Consider the following 19184-nt stretch of genomic DNA (forward strand, 5'->3'; position numbering starts at 1 on the left):
CACAGGGGAGGGTGTTTGAAAAGGGGTGAGGGGCTGCCAGCTGGGTTTTCTGAGGCTCGGAGGGCACTTCTCCACAGGGGAGCTGCAGAAAGAATATAGTTGGTCAAGGGAGCCTTGGACTCAAGAAGGTTGGAAACCTCTGAGTACACAATACCAGAGCCCTGCCTTTGTTAGTGCATTTCCTTAATTCGACTTAATCTCAGGGTGCAAGTCTTTAACCTGATGAACACGTCCTGCCTGTATGGGTTCCCTTCTCAATTTTGCTTCTCCCCATCCCACTCTTTGCATAAATTACCTTCAAAAACTAAATGGATCCATCCAGAGGCCAGGGCAGCCAACGGTTGCAATTATTATGCAGCTTTAGGAGTTATTCAGGTGCCTCTGCACAGATTCCCATAACACTACCGTATTCATTGCTTGCTCAAATTAATATAAACTGACCTAATGCCCAAATCAGGTGAACTACAATCAGCATGCTGCGAATTGCCTCTGCGGCAGAAACTGTGTTTCACATCGCGGTTTGGAGGAAATTCCTGGTTAGTGTGGACCAAGGCTTCCTCAATTGGAGCAGAAGAGCAAACTTTGACTACCGTAGGACAAACCAGGCATGAGATGAGAGAATCCACACATATGAGGAGAGGAGGGAGTGTGAGAGCCTGAAGGGAATTCCAAACCATTACCATATATTCCGGCGTATAAGACGACTGGGCGTATAAGACGACCCCCAAATTTTCCAGTTAAAATATAGAGTTTGGGATATACTTGCCATATAAGAAATATGACCCGACATATAAGGCCCCCCCCCCGACTTTTGTGAAGATTTTCCTGGGTTAAAAAGTAGTCTTATACGCAAGAATATACTAGCTGCCATGACATCCTTTCCTTAGGGAATGAGAAGGGATGCATATGAAGTTGACACACATTTAAAAGGGAGATTCTAATTTCCATCTGCTCCAGCACTCTGTTCGAAAGAGTAAAGTCATAGGCTCTTGAGCAGCTCTGTATGTAGGGACAGCAATGCTTTGCCCTTTGGAAAATACCCCCAAGACATCCTTTCGATAAATGAAACTGAAATGAATTTTGCCTCCACTGCAGAATATCATCTGGGACTTATGAAAGGCTGACTCATCTATCACACAACAGCACTAGAGAGCATCACAAAGTGTTTTGTCCCATGGGGATCCTTGGGGTCTCTAACAGTTAGATCACAACTAAGCGGCAACAAATAACCTCAAGCGCACAGCCTTATTTAAAGAACTAAGGTGCCTGGCAGGATCAGACCAACGCCCCCAAAATTCAGCATTCTTGCGATTCAAGAATCTCAAATCTCAGTTATGCAAATGCATGCCATAAACTAAGATATGAAACCAGTGTTGTCACATTTCCAAGGAGGCTAAGAAAGCTGAACAAGCCATGTACCAGGGGTCATTAATGTGGTGCCCTCCACATATTAGACTACACCTCACAAAAGCTCCAGCCGGCACAGTCAATGGCCAAGGATGATGGGACTTGTAATCCAACAACATTTTGAGGACACCGTGCTGACTACCCTTGCCATTCACTTTCAAGATTGTAATAAACCATTACGAATTTGGTGGTCCACCAGTGGTCCACCTCAGACCATGCTCCCCTTTCTAACATATCCTGATCTCTGGTGGGGGCAGCATCCTATTCTCTGGGTGTTGCCAGCACATCAGATTCTTCTGTGCGTTGTTCGAAATGGTTTTGGGAATCTTGTTTTTCCTGTGGTTCTGTGTGGTTTTAAGTAGGTATTAGTTTTGATTAGGCTTCTAGAAGCTGTCAGCAGGCGAAAGCAGCCACACCCTGGGAATGGCTTCCAATGGCAGGTTAAGCCAGGTGATGGTAGCTGATGGGTCTCAAACCCTCGGTACGTTGAGGACTTCCTCTGCATGCACAGATTGAGTGGACAAGACAAGAGGGCGGTTTCTGCACGTGCTGTAGAGGGAAGAGAGGGGCAGATGGGGCTCGTCCACCTGGGAAGCTAGCCCACCTAGGAGAAAGAAAACTCTGATCCTAAACCTCTGCTGCCTTGAGGGATATCTTCAGGAGAAGAAAAGGCTAAGGAGTAAACCCTACACAAATCTAGAGTAGAGTCCCTAAAACAGTTGGATGGCGCCTTTTGCACCTCCTGCAACCAAGCTGGTGCCAAATGTCTTGCTCTGCTTTTCTTTGGACCACATCAGCGAGGCTGGGAGGGGTGGGGGTTCTTGTCGTCTGGGCAGCCCAGGACCTCCAGACACACTGCCCAGACTTGTGCCCCAGGGAGATCACTTTGGTGCTGTTAACACAGCGGTTTGACTTCACCCTTTGGTACGCACTCCACTGTCTCTTGATACAGACGGATGTCAACAACAAGAAGTCCGATCGTGTTTTAGCTTATGTTTATGGTGGCTGTCACCCAGAGTATTATTACTACTACTACTATTTTAAAAAGGCAAGCTATTGATACAGTACTTAAACAGATAAACAAGATGTGTCACCCTTTAAAACATCCCCTTCCTGAAACATTATCTGTGAAGTGGTACTTGACAACATCAAGGGTTCTTTTTTTAAAACCAGAGGAGAAGATACACTGCAAAATGTTTCTCCCACCACTATCTGGCAGGACACCCCAGCCAAATTCTATAGTGTGGGGTGGCTGGGGTGGGGAACTTGTGGTGCCCAGACGCTGCTGGACTCCAAAACCCCACCAGCCCCAGCCGCTGTGGCCAACCGTAGTTCAGCAACACCTGGAGAGCCACAGGCTCCTCACACCTGCAAAAAGGTGTCCCTATTCCACTCCTACAAGCTCCATCCAGGTGTGGTGAGCTAAGTGGGAGATACCTTCTTATTCCATCAGGCTTTTAGGAACTGACTGCTTTTAATCAAAGTGCTAGCGCAGTGTTGTTTTTAATCGTAATAATCCGCAGGTTTTTAATATATCTGCTATCCATTAATGTTTCCTCCTATCCTTTTAGCTGTTCTTATTTTATCTGTAAGCCACCTTGAGTCGGGGGCGGGGGGAGGCAAGTCCTGTGATCCTTCATCCAAGGACCACAGGACAGTTTGCAATTTTTCAATTAGCAATAATCGCGCCTCGGATTAACCTCCCTGGGATAAGTATATAATTATGATACTCACAGTGGGGTAGCCATCAGGCACCAAGGTGTTTTGTGCGGTCTCTCTTCAACCGAATAATCTGACATAACCCTAATTGGAAGGGGAAGAATAATTTGCAAAGGGCCCCTTTTGCTACTTCCCCATGCAAAATGAATGCACGGCACAACTATCTGCCACAGAGTGACTGTGGTGCAGACGTCAGAGGGTCAGACTAGGACCTGGGAGAGATGGGACTTCAAACCCTTTCTTAGCCTTCGGTGCAAAATAAAAAAATCCCTTCAGTAGCACCTTAAAGACCAACTAAGTTTATATTTTGGTATGAGCTTTCGTGTGCATGCACACTTCTTCAGATACTTCGGTGATCATGAGCCACCTTCTCTTAGCCTAACCTACCTTGCAGGGTTGTTGCGGGGATTCATTTATTTATCATTGCCTTGCCCAAGGCAAATTGCAATGAAGAGAAGGAGAAACACTTTGAGCTCCCTGGAAGGGCAGGATGCAAATGCAAATTATTATAATAATCTGGTACCGTGCCGGTTTATTGTAACTATTGGTACAGTTTTAACTGATTTTTATATACAGTATGCGCATATATAATATACATGCACATAGTTTGAATTCTACTTCCCTCTTTTTTCCCTTTACGTATTTCACGTTTGCATTCTTACATTGCAAACCAACCCCTGTGTGACCTTCGGATGAGGGGCGGCGTGCGAATTTAATAAAATAAATCAAAATCCCCGCGTATGGTGGTTTTTGCAGCCATAGTTTTCCCACTCCCGCCCCATCTACGCATTTAGAGGTGTTCCACCCCCACCCCCCCAGTTTTTTAAAACCTGGAAGCCGCTTCTAGTCCCTAGGGACCCGGGGGCCAAAATTACGGTTAACGTAATGATAATAATCCTAATTATGTTACACGGGGGGCGGTGCTCACGACCTTCCCAAATCACGCCTCCCACCCACCCCGACCCCCAACCCTTGAGGGGATGTCGGGGAAGTGGATCCGTCAATCATCCCCCGCCGCGCATTAAGGAGGCCGCGGAGGAGCGTTTCCGCCGCGCACGTCTGAACGCGCCGACCTGCGACCCGCGTCGACTCACAGAACTCGGCGATGTAGTGGGAGACGACGTAGTTCTCCTCGCACCAGTCCAGGGTGGAGGTGGGCTTCCCCCAGTAGCCCTCGCGGTCGCCGGCGGGAGCCATGCCGCTGCGTGACGCCGGCCTGGTTGGCGGGCGAGGCGGGATGAGGGAGAGAGAGAGAGAGGCGGCCGGCGGGCTTGAGGGAAGGAGGGCGGCGGGGTTAAAAAAGAAAAAGAAGGGCGGCCGCCGCTCCCCGGATGGGCCGTCCGCCGAGCTGGCCCCGCCCTCCCGCCGGCTGGCGGCGGCGAGAGAGGCCCGCCTCGCAAGGAGGAGAAGGAGGCCTGCTCCTCCTCCCCCTCTTCTCAGCGGGGCCCGGCCTCCGCGTCGCCATGGAGACGGGCTGAGGCCTACGCACCCCGCCGAGCCTTCCGCGCCTACGCTGCTGCTGCTGCCGCCACTGCCAAGGAGGCCTCACTACGCCGGCCTCCTGGCTGGGAAGGAGGAGGAGGAGAATAGGCCGAGCAGGGGGAAGCGGGGGCTGGGCGAGGGCCTGCTTATTGACAGGGGGCTCTGGAGGCACAGAAAGAAACAACAACAACAACAACAACAACAACAACAACAACAACAACAACAACAACAACAACAACAACAGGCCGAGCAGGGGGAAGAGGGGCCGGGCCCCTGCTTATTAAGGAGGGGAGGCAGAGAGGCAGAGAAAGAAGTTATAATACAGTAATGATAATATAGAATCATAGAGTTGGAAGAGACCACAAGGGCCATCCAGTCCAACCCCCTGCCAAGCAGGAAACACCATCAAAGCATTCCTGACAGATGGCTGTCAAGCCTCTGCTTAAAGACCTCCAAAGAAGGAGACTCCACCACACTCCTTGGCAGCAAATTCCACTGTCGAACAGCTGTTACTGTCAGGAAGTTCTTCCTAATGTTTAGGTGGAATCTTCTTTCTTGCAGTTTGAATCCATTGCTCCGTGTCCGCTTCTCTGGAGCAGCAGAAAACAACCTTTCTCCCTCCTCTAGATGACATCCTTTTATATATTTGAACATGGCTATCATATCACCCCTTAACCTTCTCTTCTCCAGGCTAAACACACCCAGCTCCCTAAGCCGTTCCTCATAAGGCATCGTTTCCAGGCCTTTGACCATTTCGGTTGCCCTCTTCTGGACACGTTCCAGCTTGTCAGTATCCTTCTTGAACTGTGGTGCCCAGAACTGGACACAGTACTCCAGGTGAGGTCTGACCAGAGCAGAATACAGTGGTACTATTACTTCCATTGATATAGATCAGGCACCCCCAAACTTCGGCCCTCCAGATGTTTTGGACTACAATTCCCATCATCCCTGACTACTGGTCCTGTTAGCTAGGGATCATGGGAGTTGTAGGCCAAAACATCTGGAGGGCCGCAGTTTGGGGATGCCTGATCTAGATGCTATACTCCTATTGATGCAGCCCAGAATTGCATTGGCTTTTTTAGCTGCTGCATCACACTGTTGACTCATGTCAAGTTTGTGGTCTACCAAGACTCCTAGATCCTTTTCACATGTACTGCTCTCAAGCCAGGTGTCACCCATCCTGTATTTGTGCCTTTCATTTTTTTTGCCCAAGTGTAGTATCTTACATTTCTCCTTGTTAAAATTCATCTTGTTTGCTTTGGCCCAGTTGTCTAATCTGTTAAGGTCATTCTGAAGTGTGATCCTGTCCTCTGGGGTATTAGCCACCCCTCCCAAATTGGTGTCCTCTGCAAACTTGCTCAGAATGCCCTCAAGCCCATCATCCAAGTCATTGATAAAGATGTTGAATAAGAGTGGGCCCAAGACAGAACCCTGTGGCAATATGATAATGATAATAGTGGTGGTGGTGGTGATAATAATAAATAATAGGCTGAGCAGAGGGAAGGTGGGGGGCTGGGAGAGGGCCTGCTTATTGACAGGGGGCTCTGGAGGCAGAGAAAGAAATAATAATGATGATAATATCAGTGATGATGATGATGAAGATAATAATAATAATAATAATTAATAATAGGCCGATCAGAGGGAAGGGGACACTGGGTGAGGGCCTGCTTATTGACGGGGCTCTGGAAGCAGAGAAAGAACTAATAATAATGATAATAGTGATGATGATGATGATGATGATGATGATAATTAATAATAGGCCAAGCAGGGGGAACGAGTGGCTAGGTGAGGGCCTGTTTATTGACAGCAAGCTCTAGAGGCAGAGGAATAAATTATAATAATGATAATAGTTATGATACTGATAATAGTGCTGCTGCTGCTGATAATAATAATTATTATTATTAATAGGCTGAGCAGAGGGAAGAGAGGCTGGGAGAGGGCCTGCTTATTGAGAGGGGGTTCTGGAGGCAGATAAAGAACTCATAGTAATGATAATAAAAGTGATGATGATAATAATAATAATTAATAATAGGCCGAGCAGAGGGGAGGGGGCACTGGGTGAGGGCCTGCTTATTGACGGGGCTCTGGAGGCAGAGAAAGAACTAATAATAATAATAATAATAGTGATGATGATTGTGATAATTAATAATAGACCGAGCAGGGGGATCGAGTGGCTAGGCGAGGGCCTGCTTATTGACAGGGAGCTCTAGAGGGAGAGAAAGAAATAATAATATAAATGAATGAATAAATAAATAAATAATAGGCCGAGCAGGGGTAAAGGGGGGCTAGGGTGGGGGGCTAGGCCTGCTTATTGACAGGGGCTCTGGAGGTGGAGAAATAATAATAATAATAATAATAATAATAATAATACTGTAATAATAATAAAGGTCGGGCTGGGGGCCTGGGCCAGGGCCTGCGTGGCCACCTGCTTATGGCGAGGTGGAGACTGCACAGCCTTTAGGGGACCATGAGGAGAACATTTGAAAGCAGCGCTACAGGAACTTGCAGTGCCTTTTTTCTATAAGCATAGTTTTATGATTTCCAATACGTAACAACAATTACCATCTACAGAATAGATTTCTTCTATGGCATGTTGTTAGTAGTTCTTGAACTACCCCGAGATCTGTGGGTATAGGGTGGTATACACTAATAATAATAATAATAATAATAATAATAATAATAATTAATACGATAATTACAATAAAAATGAAAGGACAGCATCCCAACTTTCCCTGCTCCAGTATAGATCAGTGTGCCAAAGCCTGTGACTTCAGTAGCAGCTGTCCTTAAGGTTTATCGGGAAAGTCCTTAGTAAAAGGACACTGTATTTCAACAAAATCGTCTACATCATTTGCATTATTCAATATATGTAATCTCTTGCTTAATTTTTCAGATACAGTGATGGACCATGCATTCCATTTCCAAGGAGAAATGCACAGATGTTGCAATCTGCGCCACTAGTAGGCGTCCTGCTACTAAAACAAAAGTAATTTGTTATTTGCAGGAAAGGTCAGGTTGCCCTTCTTTAAAAATAGTTACCTATCCCAAACTTGGGGTAGCTGATTTCTTGTCATGCCTTTATTGTCAAATCTTATTCATTTTATTTACTTGCTTTCATATCCATTCCTTCCTTCCTTCTGTACCTCTTGTTGTAAAACATCAACAAGTGGCCTGCAAAAGAGATGCAGGCACCGGAAAGAATGGAGCAGGCACCACCTGCTTAACAACAAACAACAACAACAACAACAACTTTATTGTTTATACCCCACCCATCTGACTGGGGTATTGTTTATACCCCACCCATCTGACTTTATTGTTTATACCCCACCCATCAAGCCTCAGACACTCTGGAGGGCTTGATCTCAATAGGCAAGTAGTTCCCACACTAAACGGTTGAGTTCTTATGAATGCAGAACAGGTGTATAGAACCGTAGAATAGCCCAACCACCAGCAATGTAGGAACCTTTTTGCGCAACGTGGGGCTGGTGGGAGCTAAAGTCCAGCGACATCCAGAGAGCCACACACTCACCTGCTCACAAACAACACGTAAAACAAACCATGAATATAAAGCAGATTAGCGTCCCGTCCTCCAGCTGAGCAGAACGAGTTTGTGGGTTGACGTTAAGAAGCCAGTACTACCGTTCCCACAAGCGGATGTTAAGTGGCTTCTCAATTCAGCTAAGATTGGCCTCTTCCCGCATAAGGAATCTGGGCACCAAAGAGCACCGGCAGCTTTTGGAGCAGCACAGTTTTGGATTCCAGGCTGCAAACACACATTCAAACAAACTTGAGCGTTTCCCAGAAATGTTGAGCGATATTTTTAGGCTGGCTATTTGCACCCTTCACCGAAAGCGAAACTTTCAGAAATGTTTGTGTAGGGTGCTACTTGAGAGAAACATCTGAGGAATTTGAGGGAAAGTCAAGGGCAGTTCCGATAAGGCAGAAGACAGAAAAACCAGTAGGAGAACACTTCAATCTCCCAGGACATTCTATACAAGATCTCAAAGTAGCTGTCTTACTACAAAAGAATTTCAGAAATAGACTGGAAAGAGAAGTTGCTGAATTGCAACTTATCACCAAGCTCAAAACCATGGAGGGACCTGGTTTGAACAGAGATATCGGATTCTTATCTCATTATACATGATAAGCGATCTTCAGCCATCTCAACCCTTGCTTTTTCATGCAAAACCATTTGCAGTCGTTTGCGGTCATCAACAGCTATCAGTCAGTCAATCACCCATTTCCACCACCCTTCTGAGTGATCCCCCCTCCCCATCCCCACCCCTCCCCACCCCTTCTCTACATAAGTGCCTGGAAACTTCCATTTCACTGTATCTGAAGAAGTGTGCATGCACACGAAAGCTCATACCAAAATAAAAACTTAGTTGGTCTTTAAGGTGCTACTGAAGGATTTTTTTAATTTTATTTCTATGGGAGTTTCCCCGCTTCCCTCCCCTCTGTCGCTGCTGGCTTTTCCCTACCCCAGCATTTGAAGTAATGCAAATGTGGATGCTTGAATGTCATTTCTCTTTGGAGTTTTAGCACACTTCTGCTTGTGGGATGCTACCTTGTATGATTTTTGATGGGTGTTAATGGAAATGGCTGCTACATCTCCTAAGACCCAGGGATGGAGCTGCTGGTTAGAAACTGTTAAGATGGTGCCACCTAGAGGAACCAAAAAAAAGCTATGCTGGGTATTTACTGTATTGCATTCTTCAGGACCTCCCAGACAGGAGATGGCAGAAGAAGAAAGAAAGAGACCATAGAAAGCTGCCTTATTTCTGGTCAAACTATGTAGAGCAGCGAAGTTGCTCATCCTGGACTTGTGTTCTTGAGGTGGTGCCACTTTCCCCAACAGCTCCAGGACTTCTCCAGTGGGTCCCAACTTTGGAACTCCCTTAACAGAACCTTCATGTCCTGGTGCCTTCAGGCAGTGAGTGCAAAGCCTGTCTGTAGAATCATAGAGTTGGAAGAGACCACAAGGGCCATCCAGTCCAACCCCCTGCCAAGCAGGAAACACCATCAAAGCATTCTTGACATATGGCTGTCAAGCCTCTGCTTAAAGACCTCCAAAGAAGGAGACTCCACCACACTCCTTGGTAGCAAATTCCACTGCCGAACAGCTCTTACTGTCAGGAAGTTCTTCCTAATGTTGAGGTGGAATCTTCTTTCTTGTAGTTTGAATCCATTGCTCCGTGTCCGCTTCTCTGGAGCAGCAGAAAACAACCTTTCTCCCTCCTCTATATGACATCCTTTGATATATTTGAACATGGCTATCATATCACCCCTTAACCTTCTCTTCTCCAGGCTAAACATACCCAGCTCCCTAAGCCGTTCCTCATAAGGCATCGTTTCCAGGCCTTTGACCATTTTGGTTGCCCTCTTCTGGACACGTTCCAGCTTGTCAGTATCCTTCTTGAACTGTGGTGCCCAGAACTGGACACAGTACTCCAGGTGAGGTCTGACCAGAGCAGAATACAGTGGTACTATTACTTCCCTAGATCTAGATGCTATACTCCTATTGATGCAGCCCAGAATTGCATTGGCTTTTTTAGCTGCTGCATCAGGAGAGCCACTACCAGTCAGTGCTGGCAATATTGAGCTAAATGTAGTAATCCTCTGAATTAATAGAAAGCAGCTCCTTATGCTCCTTGATTATGGTAATAATCAATAATTACCATAATCAAGGACAAAAGTGGTAAGGACCTAACAGAAGCAGAAGACATCAAGAAGAGGTGGCAAGAATACACAGAGGAATTATACCAGAAAGATATGGAGATCTCGTACACCTCAGGTAGTGTGGTTGCTGACCTTGAGCCAGACATCTTGGAGAGTGAAGTCAAATGGGCCTTAGAAAGCATTGCTAATAACAAGGCCAGTGGAAGTGATGATATTCCAGCTGAACTGTTTAAAATTTTAAAAGATGATGCTGTTAAGGTGCTACACCCAATATGCCAGCAAGTTTGGAAAACTCAGCAATGGCCAGAGGATTGGAGAAGATCAGTCTACATCCCAATTCCAAAGAAGGGCAGTGCCAAAGAATGCTGCAACTACCGCACAATTGCGCTCATTTCACACGCTAGCAAGGTTATGCTTAAAATTCTACAAGGCAGGCTTAGGCAGTATGTGGACCGAGAACTCCCAGAAGTGCAAGCTGGATTTCGAAAGGGCAGAGGAACCAGAGACCAAATAGCAAACATGCGCTGGATTATGGAGAAAGCTAGAGAGTTCCAGAAAAACGTCTACTTTTGCTTCATTGACTATGCAAAAGCCTTTGACTGTGTCGACCACAGCAAACTATGGCAAGTTCTTAAAGAAATGGGAGTGCCTGATCACCTCATCTGTCTCCTGAGAAATCTCTATGTGGGACAAGAAGCTACAGTTAGAACTGGATATGGAACAACTGATTGGTTCAAAATTGGGAAAGGAGTACGACAAAGTTGTATATTGTCTCCCTGCTTATTTAACTTATATGCAGAATTCATCATGCGAAAGGCTGGACTAGATGAATCCCAAGCCGGAATTAAGATTGCTGGAAGAAATATCAACAACCTCAGATATGCAGATGACACAACCTTGATGGCAGAAAGCGAGGAGGAATTAAAGAACCTTTTAATGAGGGTGAAAGAGGAGAGCGCAAAATATGGTCTGAAGCTCAACATCAAAAAAACCAAGATCATGGCCACTGGTCCCATCACCTCCTGGCAAATAGAAGGGGAAGAAATGGAGGCAGTGAGAGATTTTACTTTCTTGGGCTCCTTGATCACTGCAGATGGTGACAGCAGTCACGAAATTAAAAGACGCCTGCTTCTTGGGAGAAAAGCAATGACAAATCTAGACAGCATCTTAAAAAGCAGAGACATCACCTTGCCGACAAAGGTCCGTATAGTTAAAGCTATGGTTTTCCCAGTAGTGATGTATGGAAGTGAGAGTTGGACCATAAAGTAGGCTGATCGCCGAAGAATTGATGCTTTTGAATTATGGTGCTGGAGGAGACTCTTGAGAGTCCCATGGACTGCAAGAAGATCAAACCTATCCATTCTTAAGGAAATCAGCCCTGAGTGCTCCCTGGAAGGACAGATCGTGAAGCTGAGGCTCCAATACTTTGGCCACCTCATGAGAAGAGAAGAATCCTTGGAAAAGACCCTGATGTTGGGAAAGATTGAGGGCACTAGGAGAAGGGGACGACAGAGGACAAGATGGTTGGACAGTGTTCTCGAAGCTACCAACATGAGTTTGACCAAACTGCGGGAGGCAGTGCAAGACAGGAGTGCCTGGCGTGCTCTGGTCCATGGGGTCACGAAGAGTCGGACACGACTAAACGACTAAACAACAACAACCTTATGCTCCTAGGTACCAGCTGATTCTATTTTTGTTGTTGTTGTATTGTTATTATTCAAGGACAGGCCAGTAGAGGGCAGTGGGCCAATGCAGATCAGACCCGTCATGGAAAAGCAGCGCTTGTCTGCTTGTCTGGAAATGAGTAAGCAGGCTGTCTTCACTTCCCAACAGAAGACTTGGCAGGAGAAATGGAGATGGGGCACACAAAACCGCCCCAACATCTCCTTGCGCTGTGAGAAGAAAAGGGGGAAATGGAACTATTGAACGGTTAACCGGCATGGAATTCAATAGAGTGCACAGTTCTTAAGTGAAATCTCTCAAACGGCGCCATAAAAGACCTCATTATCCTTCACTTTTGCAGAAATGGAAAGGGCTGTTTGGATAAAGGAAAAGGTAGGGCTGTGATTTTTTTTTTTTTAGTTTGAAAAGGCAGTCTTTCAAAGAGGAAACAGATGTTTCTCAATGAAATACAAAGCGGGGCAGTACCGTAGCTTTTAGTCAAGCAATTTAGGGCTTGTCTCCATTGCCAGCAGCCGGGATTTTATTAAAATAAAATCATAGATCAGTTGTAGAGCTCAGGCAAAACAGAAGATCCCAGGTTTGGTCTCTTGTTTAAAAGGGTCAGGTGGCAAGGGATGAAAAAGATCTTTTTTCTGCCTGAGACCCTTGAGATCTGCTTATAGTCAAAACAGACAAGACTGGGCTGGATGGATCAGTGGAATCGTACTTCATATGTGTGTCTCCCTGTTGTCTTTGTCCATGGAGTTTTCTTGGCAGGGATACTGGAGTGGCTTGCCAGTTCCTTCTCCAGGTGGATCACGTTTAGTCAAAACTCTCCACTATGACCTGTCCATCTTGGGTGGCCCTGCATGGCATAGCTCATAGCTTCTCTGAGTTATTCAAGCCCCTTCGCCATGACAAGGCATTGATCCATGAATGAATCCAGCTGAACTATTTAAAATTTTAAAAGATGATGCTGTTAAGGTGCTACACCCAATATGCCAGCAAGTTTGGAAAACTCAGCAATGGCCAGAGGATTGGAGAAGATCAGTCTACATCCCAATTCCAAAGAAGGGCAGTGCCAAAGAATGCTCCAACTACCGCACAATTGCCCTCATTTCACACGCTAGCAAGGTTATGCTTAAAATTCTACAAGGCAGGCTTAAGCAGTATGTGGACCGAGAACTCCCAGAAGTGCAAGCTGGATTTCAAAAGGGCAGAGGAACCAGAGACCAAATAGCAAACATGCGCTGGATTTTGGAGAAAGCAAGAGAGTTCCAGAAAAACGTCTACTTCTGCTTCATTGACTTCATTTTCCTTGGAAAAGACCCTGATGTTGGGAAAGATTGAGGGCACTAGGAGAAGGGGACGTCAGAGGACAAGATGGTTGGACAGTGTTCTCGAGGCTACGAACATGAGTTTGACCAAACTGCGGGAGGCAGTGGAAAACAGGAGTGCCTGGCGTGCTGTGGTCCATGGGGTCACGAAGAGTCGGACACGACTAAACGACTAAACAACAACAACAAATGTGCGTCTCCGGGGCCAAAATCAAACCGCTGGCGATCGCAGCGCCTGCTGTGGCTGCAGAGACCGGTAACTCGTAACTGCTGCCTCTCGCATTATTTTTGCTGCATTAGCAGTGCCAACGTGACCTCCCCGGGGCACAAGCCTGGGCTGTGTGCCTGGAGGTCCCGGGCTGCCCAGACGACAAGACCCCTCCTCTCAATCTCGCTGATGTGGTCCAAAGGAAAGCAGAGCAATACGTTTGGCACCAGCTTGGCTGCAGGAGCTGCCCGAAGGCGGCATACAAAGCACCATTCAACCACCTTAGGGACTCTGCTCTGGATTTTCCTCTCGCAAAGATGTCCCGCATAGCTTTACAATAACAACACCTGATCCTGATTTGACATATACCTTGCTTCTTCCCTCCCCTTGTCCCCATTTCAACCTTAGAAAAGCAAAGGGTGGTGACGGGAATAATTCCACATAAATTGCATCTTTATTGCTACGGCAAACCAATGGCTTTCCAGACGGTGTGGGACTCTCCATTCCCATTGCCCCAGTCAGCGTAACCAAAGACCTGGGGTAGCTCAGTCGGTAGAGCATAAGAATCTTAATCTCGGGCATTGCAGGGGGTTGGAATAAATGGTCCCTTCCAAATCTACAGTTGTAAGAAAGAAGGGGGGTGGGTGGGACTTGCAATCTTGCAACATCTGAAAGACCATGAGTTTACCACCCCTGCCCTAGATCAGGCATCCCCAAACTCGGCCCTCCAGCTGTTTTGGGACTACAACTCCCACCATCCCTAGCTAACAGGTCCAGTGGTCAGGGATGATGGGAATTGTAGTCCCAAAACAGCTGGAGGGCCAGGTTTGGGGGTGCCTGCTCTAGCTGAATAACACAGGCCTGGTACAGGGCACAGGATCTACTTGCCAGGTCTACTTTTGCTCTCTTATTAGAACACCAAGATCTACCAACCAGAGCCAGGTGCAAAAGACAGACAGTTTTAATTAAAGAACAAGCTGTCTTTGAGCACACGCTAAGGCTTAGCCTAGGGCTACATTCACACGGCAGTTTCCTCTACCTGTTAATTTCTGCCTTTTAGCTGATATTTCACATGTTGTAAAAGCCATTTCTGGAAGTCTGGCGGAACAGAGCGTTGCTCTCAGAAGAAAACTATTTGCAGCCCATTCTTAGTCCCGAAAATACCATAGTGGGAGTTTCGCACTGCAATTTCCTCAGCGTTTCATGGATCACACCACGTGGCAAAAATTGGCGCATTCCAGCTCGCAGTTCTTGCTGATTCGTGGGGGAACAGAAGCACATGTGTGCACAAGGGGTGGCAACACGTCTGATGATGTCCGCTGTTGCGGCACACCAAGCCCACTGGCGTGAATGAAATTTAGCGTGACATGGCAGCATATTGATCGAAAAGCCACAGCTCTGTAACCCATCAGGGGCTGCAGGGCGAAAGGAACATCACAAAATGGGACGGGAGCATGAGGATTATAATCAGCAAAACTAATACAATGGTGCACCCTAGGGATTTATCGTTCCAGAACTGAGCTGAGCTCCTAGTCCCTTCATTAGAAGCACAAAACTGGCTCATCTGGTCCAGGCATCTCCAAACTGCGACCCTCCAGATGTTTTGGCCTACAACTCCCATGATCCCTAGCTAACAGGACCAGTGGTTGGGGAAGATGGGAATTGTAGTCCAAAATATTGGAGGGCCGAAGTTTGGGGATGCCTGATCTAGTCCAATCCCTGTACTTTCACACAGTATAATCCACAGCCCAATGTAGGTGGGGCACCCTTGCCAATCTACTGCAAACCACTCAGAGACCTACTGGTAGATCCTCATTGACCTTCTGTCCACCCCTGGCTTAGGACGGTCGCAGCTACAGTGCTGGGAGCTCAACAACTCCTCCTCTGACATCATTTCAGGAATCAAATGAGCAGGCACCTCTGGAGAAGCCCCGTCATAATTAAACCAGGATAGCTGCAGGGATTATTGAGATTGGCAAAAGGCTCGGGATATAATCAGCTCGCTGACTTGATTGGACAGAGCTGTCATTTCCAATCCATCACCTCCCATCTCAGTAAATAGGTGATGTGACCGTTTCTTTTCTTTCCCGCCACCCAGCACAATGCATTTGCTTTCAGGGCGGAGGACAGGAAGCAACTGCATCTCTTCATCTGCAAATGGATTTGCTTATTAAATGAATTTATCCTTTTATATTGGAATGGGACTTTTCTGGGGAGGAAGAGTTTCCCTGTCCCTTAATGCTGCTGTTTTTCTATTTCTTTGTTTGAAGTATTTGTGTGCTGCTTTTTGGGGTTGGCTTTCATAAAGTGGCATACAACTTGAAAAGATCTGATTTAGACACAGCTAAGTACTAAGCGGGATGCAGGTGGCACTGTGGTTTAAACCACTGAGCCTCTCGGGCTTGCCGATCAGAAGGTTGGTGGTTTGAATCCCCGCAACAGGGCGAGCTCCCATTGCTCGGTCCCAGCTCCTGCCAACCTAGCAGTTCGAAAGCACGTCAGTGCAAGTAGATAAATAGGTACCGCTCCGACAGGAAGGTAAATGGTGTTTCCATGCACTGCTCTGGTGTCGGTGTTCTGTTGCGCCAGAAGCGGCTTAGTCATGCTGGCCACATGACCCGGAAAAACTGTGGAGTGGACAAATGCTGGCTCCCTCGGCTTGTAAAGCGAGATGAGAGCCGGAACCCCAGAGTCGTTCACGACTGGACTTAACTGTCAGGGATCCCTTTACCTTTACCTTTAAGTAGTAAGCACACACACAGAAGTCTCAGGAATCATCAGCATAAAAAGGGTTGTTAGAGAAAGGCAGACTGGAAGAAATGAATGAGTAAAAAGCACATTTGAAGGTCTGTATTGGATGGACCATATTGAGACCATACTGTATTGAGAGCTGGACCATTAAGAAGGCTGATCACCAAAGAATTTATGCTTTTGAATTATGGTGCTGGAGGAGACTCTTGAGAGTCCCATGGACTGCAAGAAGATCAAACCTATCCATTCTGAAGGAAATCAGCCCTGAGTGCTCACTGGAAGGACAGATCCTGAAGCTGAGGCTCCAATACCTTGGCCACCTCATGAGAAGAGAAGACTCCCTGGAAAAGACCTTGATGTTGGGAAAGATGGAGGGCACAAGGAGAAGGGGACGGCAGAGGACGAGATGGTTGGACAGTGTTCTCGAAGCTACCAACATGAGTCTGACCAAACTGCGGGAGGCTGTGGAGGACAGGAGTGCTTGGCGTGCTCTGGTCCATGGGGTCACGAAGAGTCGGAAACGACTAAACGACTAAACAACAACATCGAATGGACCATAAGAGGGAGTTCCACAACCAGAGTGCCACCACTGAAAAGGCCCTGTCACTTGGGTCTGCCATGACTGACTGTATTTGTGGGTACTCGAGGAAGGGCTCTTAGTGTATACTCGATTCTGACCAAACGAAGCTTCTGGTGTATATTTTGCTCTCGGAGGCTTAGTTTGGTCAGAATTGAGCATATACTTCCAGAGTTAACACTAAATACATTACTTCTGGTAAATGAGCCACCATAGCTGCCAGAGGACCGTGAAAATGTGTGCTGCAAGCCTTTTAGACTCATCTATCCAGGTACTATCTGCAACTAAAGGGGCACATTGGTTGCTAGATGTGAATTCTTTTCAGCTCTCTTACCCCACTAACCAGCCCAAGTCATTTTGCTGCCTGAAGCAGAGCATATGACATCCTCTCCTTCCCAGAGTCAAGGTATGTAGTACTCAAACCTAGCCAAGTTATTTTTAACATCCCACAAGCACCTCTCCCTGGCAGTTAAAATACAATAGTAACACATTAAATAATCAACGATTTGCTGTCTTTTCAGCTGCCTCTGGTGGCCTCCTCACTCTACCTAATGGTTGGGCCGGCTGTGGGTCCCTCCAGTGAGCTGCACCCCTTAAACATCCCAAAAGTCTGTTCTTTCATCTCTGACTTCCTAATTTGCTTGTTCTGTATATTTTTTGTCATCCTGTTTCAGTGTGGAATGATTCTGATTACCCCCAGAAAATATTCTCTAATTAATCTGATAAATTCCTGCAAGTTCCGCATGACAGACCTCCCGCCCCTTTCAAAACAACAGCTTGGCCCCGTGAAATCTGTCCCTGCCGTGCTTTGCAGGCGCATTAAAACGTTTCAGATGCTTCCCCTTTGGAGAATTTTAATGGGCTGAGTGAACAGAACCCTTTGGAGAAATCAAAGGGACAGAAATAATCAACGCGGCTATTTTCTCATGGAAGCGAAAGAAAAGACTCAAACCTGCTCATTTAACAACTGTGGAGAAATGCAACATCAAACCAGGGTGTAAATAAATGTGGGTAATTAATTCTTTTTTAAAAAGAAATCCCAGTGTTTTTTTTCCTTCCCTTTAAAAACAGGAGCTGAGAAAACTCTCTGCATTTTCTCAGAGATAAAACAGATCCCCACTCAGGTCCTCTTGAGCAATGGGAAGCACATTTATCGCTAGCTATGATGTTGCAGTTATTAACTAACTGGTATCTGGGCTGGCTGAAGACATTTTGCCATCTGAGGCCAAGGACATAGATGGCGTCTCCTGCCTGTTCAGAAGCCCAATAGAATAAAAGTTGCCTCTTCTTTCCATAGCTGTGAAGAGATATTGTCTTACTTTCCAAGTCCCGGACTGCAGAATCCGGAACTGGCAGCCGTGTGACACCGGAAGTTGCGTCGACGTAACTTCCGGTGTCGCTTTGCCCTTCTATGGGCACCAAAAATGGCCGCCGCCGGCTTCGAAAGTCACTTGTACGCATGTCAGGAAGTGCGTCGACGCAACTTCCGGTGTCGCTCCGCCCATCTATGGGCACCAAAAATGGCCGCCGCCAACACCGGAAGTTGCGTCTATGCACTTCTGGACATGCGTAGATGCGACTTTTGAAGCCAGCGGCGGCCATTTTTGGTGCCCATAGAAGGGCAAATCGGAAAGAAAAAAATGGCCGCCGGCAGGAGAAAATAACGGAGAAAAACGGGAGACGAAGTGATACGGGGGACCACCGGGAAAAGGTAAGTAAAATCAGGGTTTTCCCGGAGAAAACGGGGTACTTGGCAGCTATGGATATTGTCTTCCACCACATCGGAAGCCAACTGGAGATTAACTCTTATTTCAACACTCGTGACCAGGTAAGCCATCTTCTGCAGCAGCAAAGCTAGTTTAGGGTGGCCTGGACATATAGTGTAGTGTACACAACTCTGTCCCCCAACAGAAGGACTGGTCTGGGGGAGGGTGCTTACCCTGTTTCTCATATTTTAGGACATACCCATAAAATAAGCCATAGCAGGATTTTTAAGCATTCAAGGAATATAAGCCATACCCCGAAAATAAGACATAGTGATAGGTACAGCAGCAATGCTGGCCGCGGCAGGAGGAGGAGGAGGAAAAAAATAAGACGCCCCTTGAAAATAAGCCATAGTGTGTGTTTTTGAGGAAAAAATAAATATAAGACGTGTCTTATAATATGAGAAACACGGTAGGAGGAGCAGCCAGACAACTGCCACTGCTTCACCCCTGCGACGAACCCCCTCGCCGACGTTGCCAATAGATTATGAGATGAAAGGGTACAGGGGTAAAGCAATCCCCACTCAATTCCTTACGCCTTAAAATAAACCCCTCAATTCTGGGATTCTCAGTAAAGAGTGTCTAATTCCAGCTTCCGT

General features: G+C 46.7%; 1 protein-coding gene across 2 annotated transcripts in view; it reads right to left on the bottom strand.

Moving 5' to 3' along the window:
• The window catches only part of ACER3 (alkaline ceramidase 3), a 55228-nt gene extending 50793 nt beyond the window's left edge, over positions 1 to 4435 (bottom strand). The window contains exon 1 of one of the 2 annotated variants that reach the window (XM_035115059.2): positions 4221 to 4435. In XM_035115059.2, the coding sequence (XP_034970950.1) occupies positions 4221 to 4323 (103 nt within the window). In that variant the 5' untranslated portion in view covers positions 4324 to 4435. Of the gene's footprint in view, positions 1 to 3141; positions 4184 to 4220 lie in introns of those variants that run through there. The other variant, XM_035115060.2, reaches the window with a different exon arrangement.
• Positions 4436 to 19184: the final 14749 nt, after the last annotated feature.

Source organism: Zootoca vivipara, chromosome 4 (assembly GCF_963506605.1).
Source record: "Zootoca vivipara chromosome 4, rZooViv1.1, whole genome shotgun sequence".
Lineage (NCBI taxonomy): Eukaryota > Metazoa > Chordata > Lepidosauria > Squamata > Lacertidae > Zootoca > Zootoca vivipara.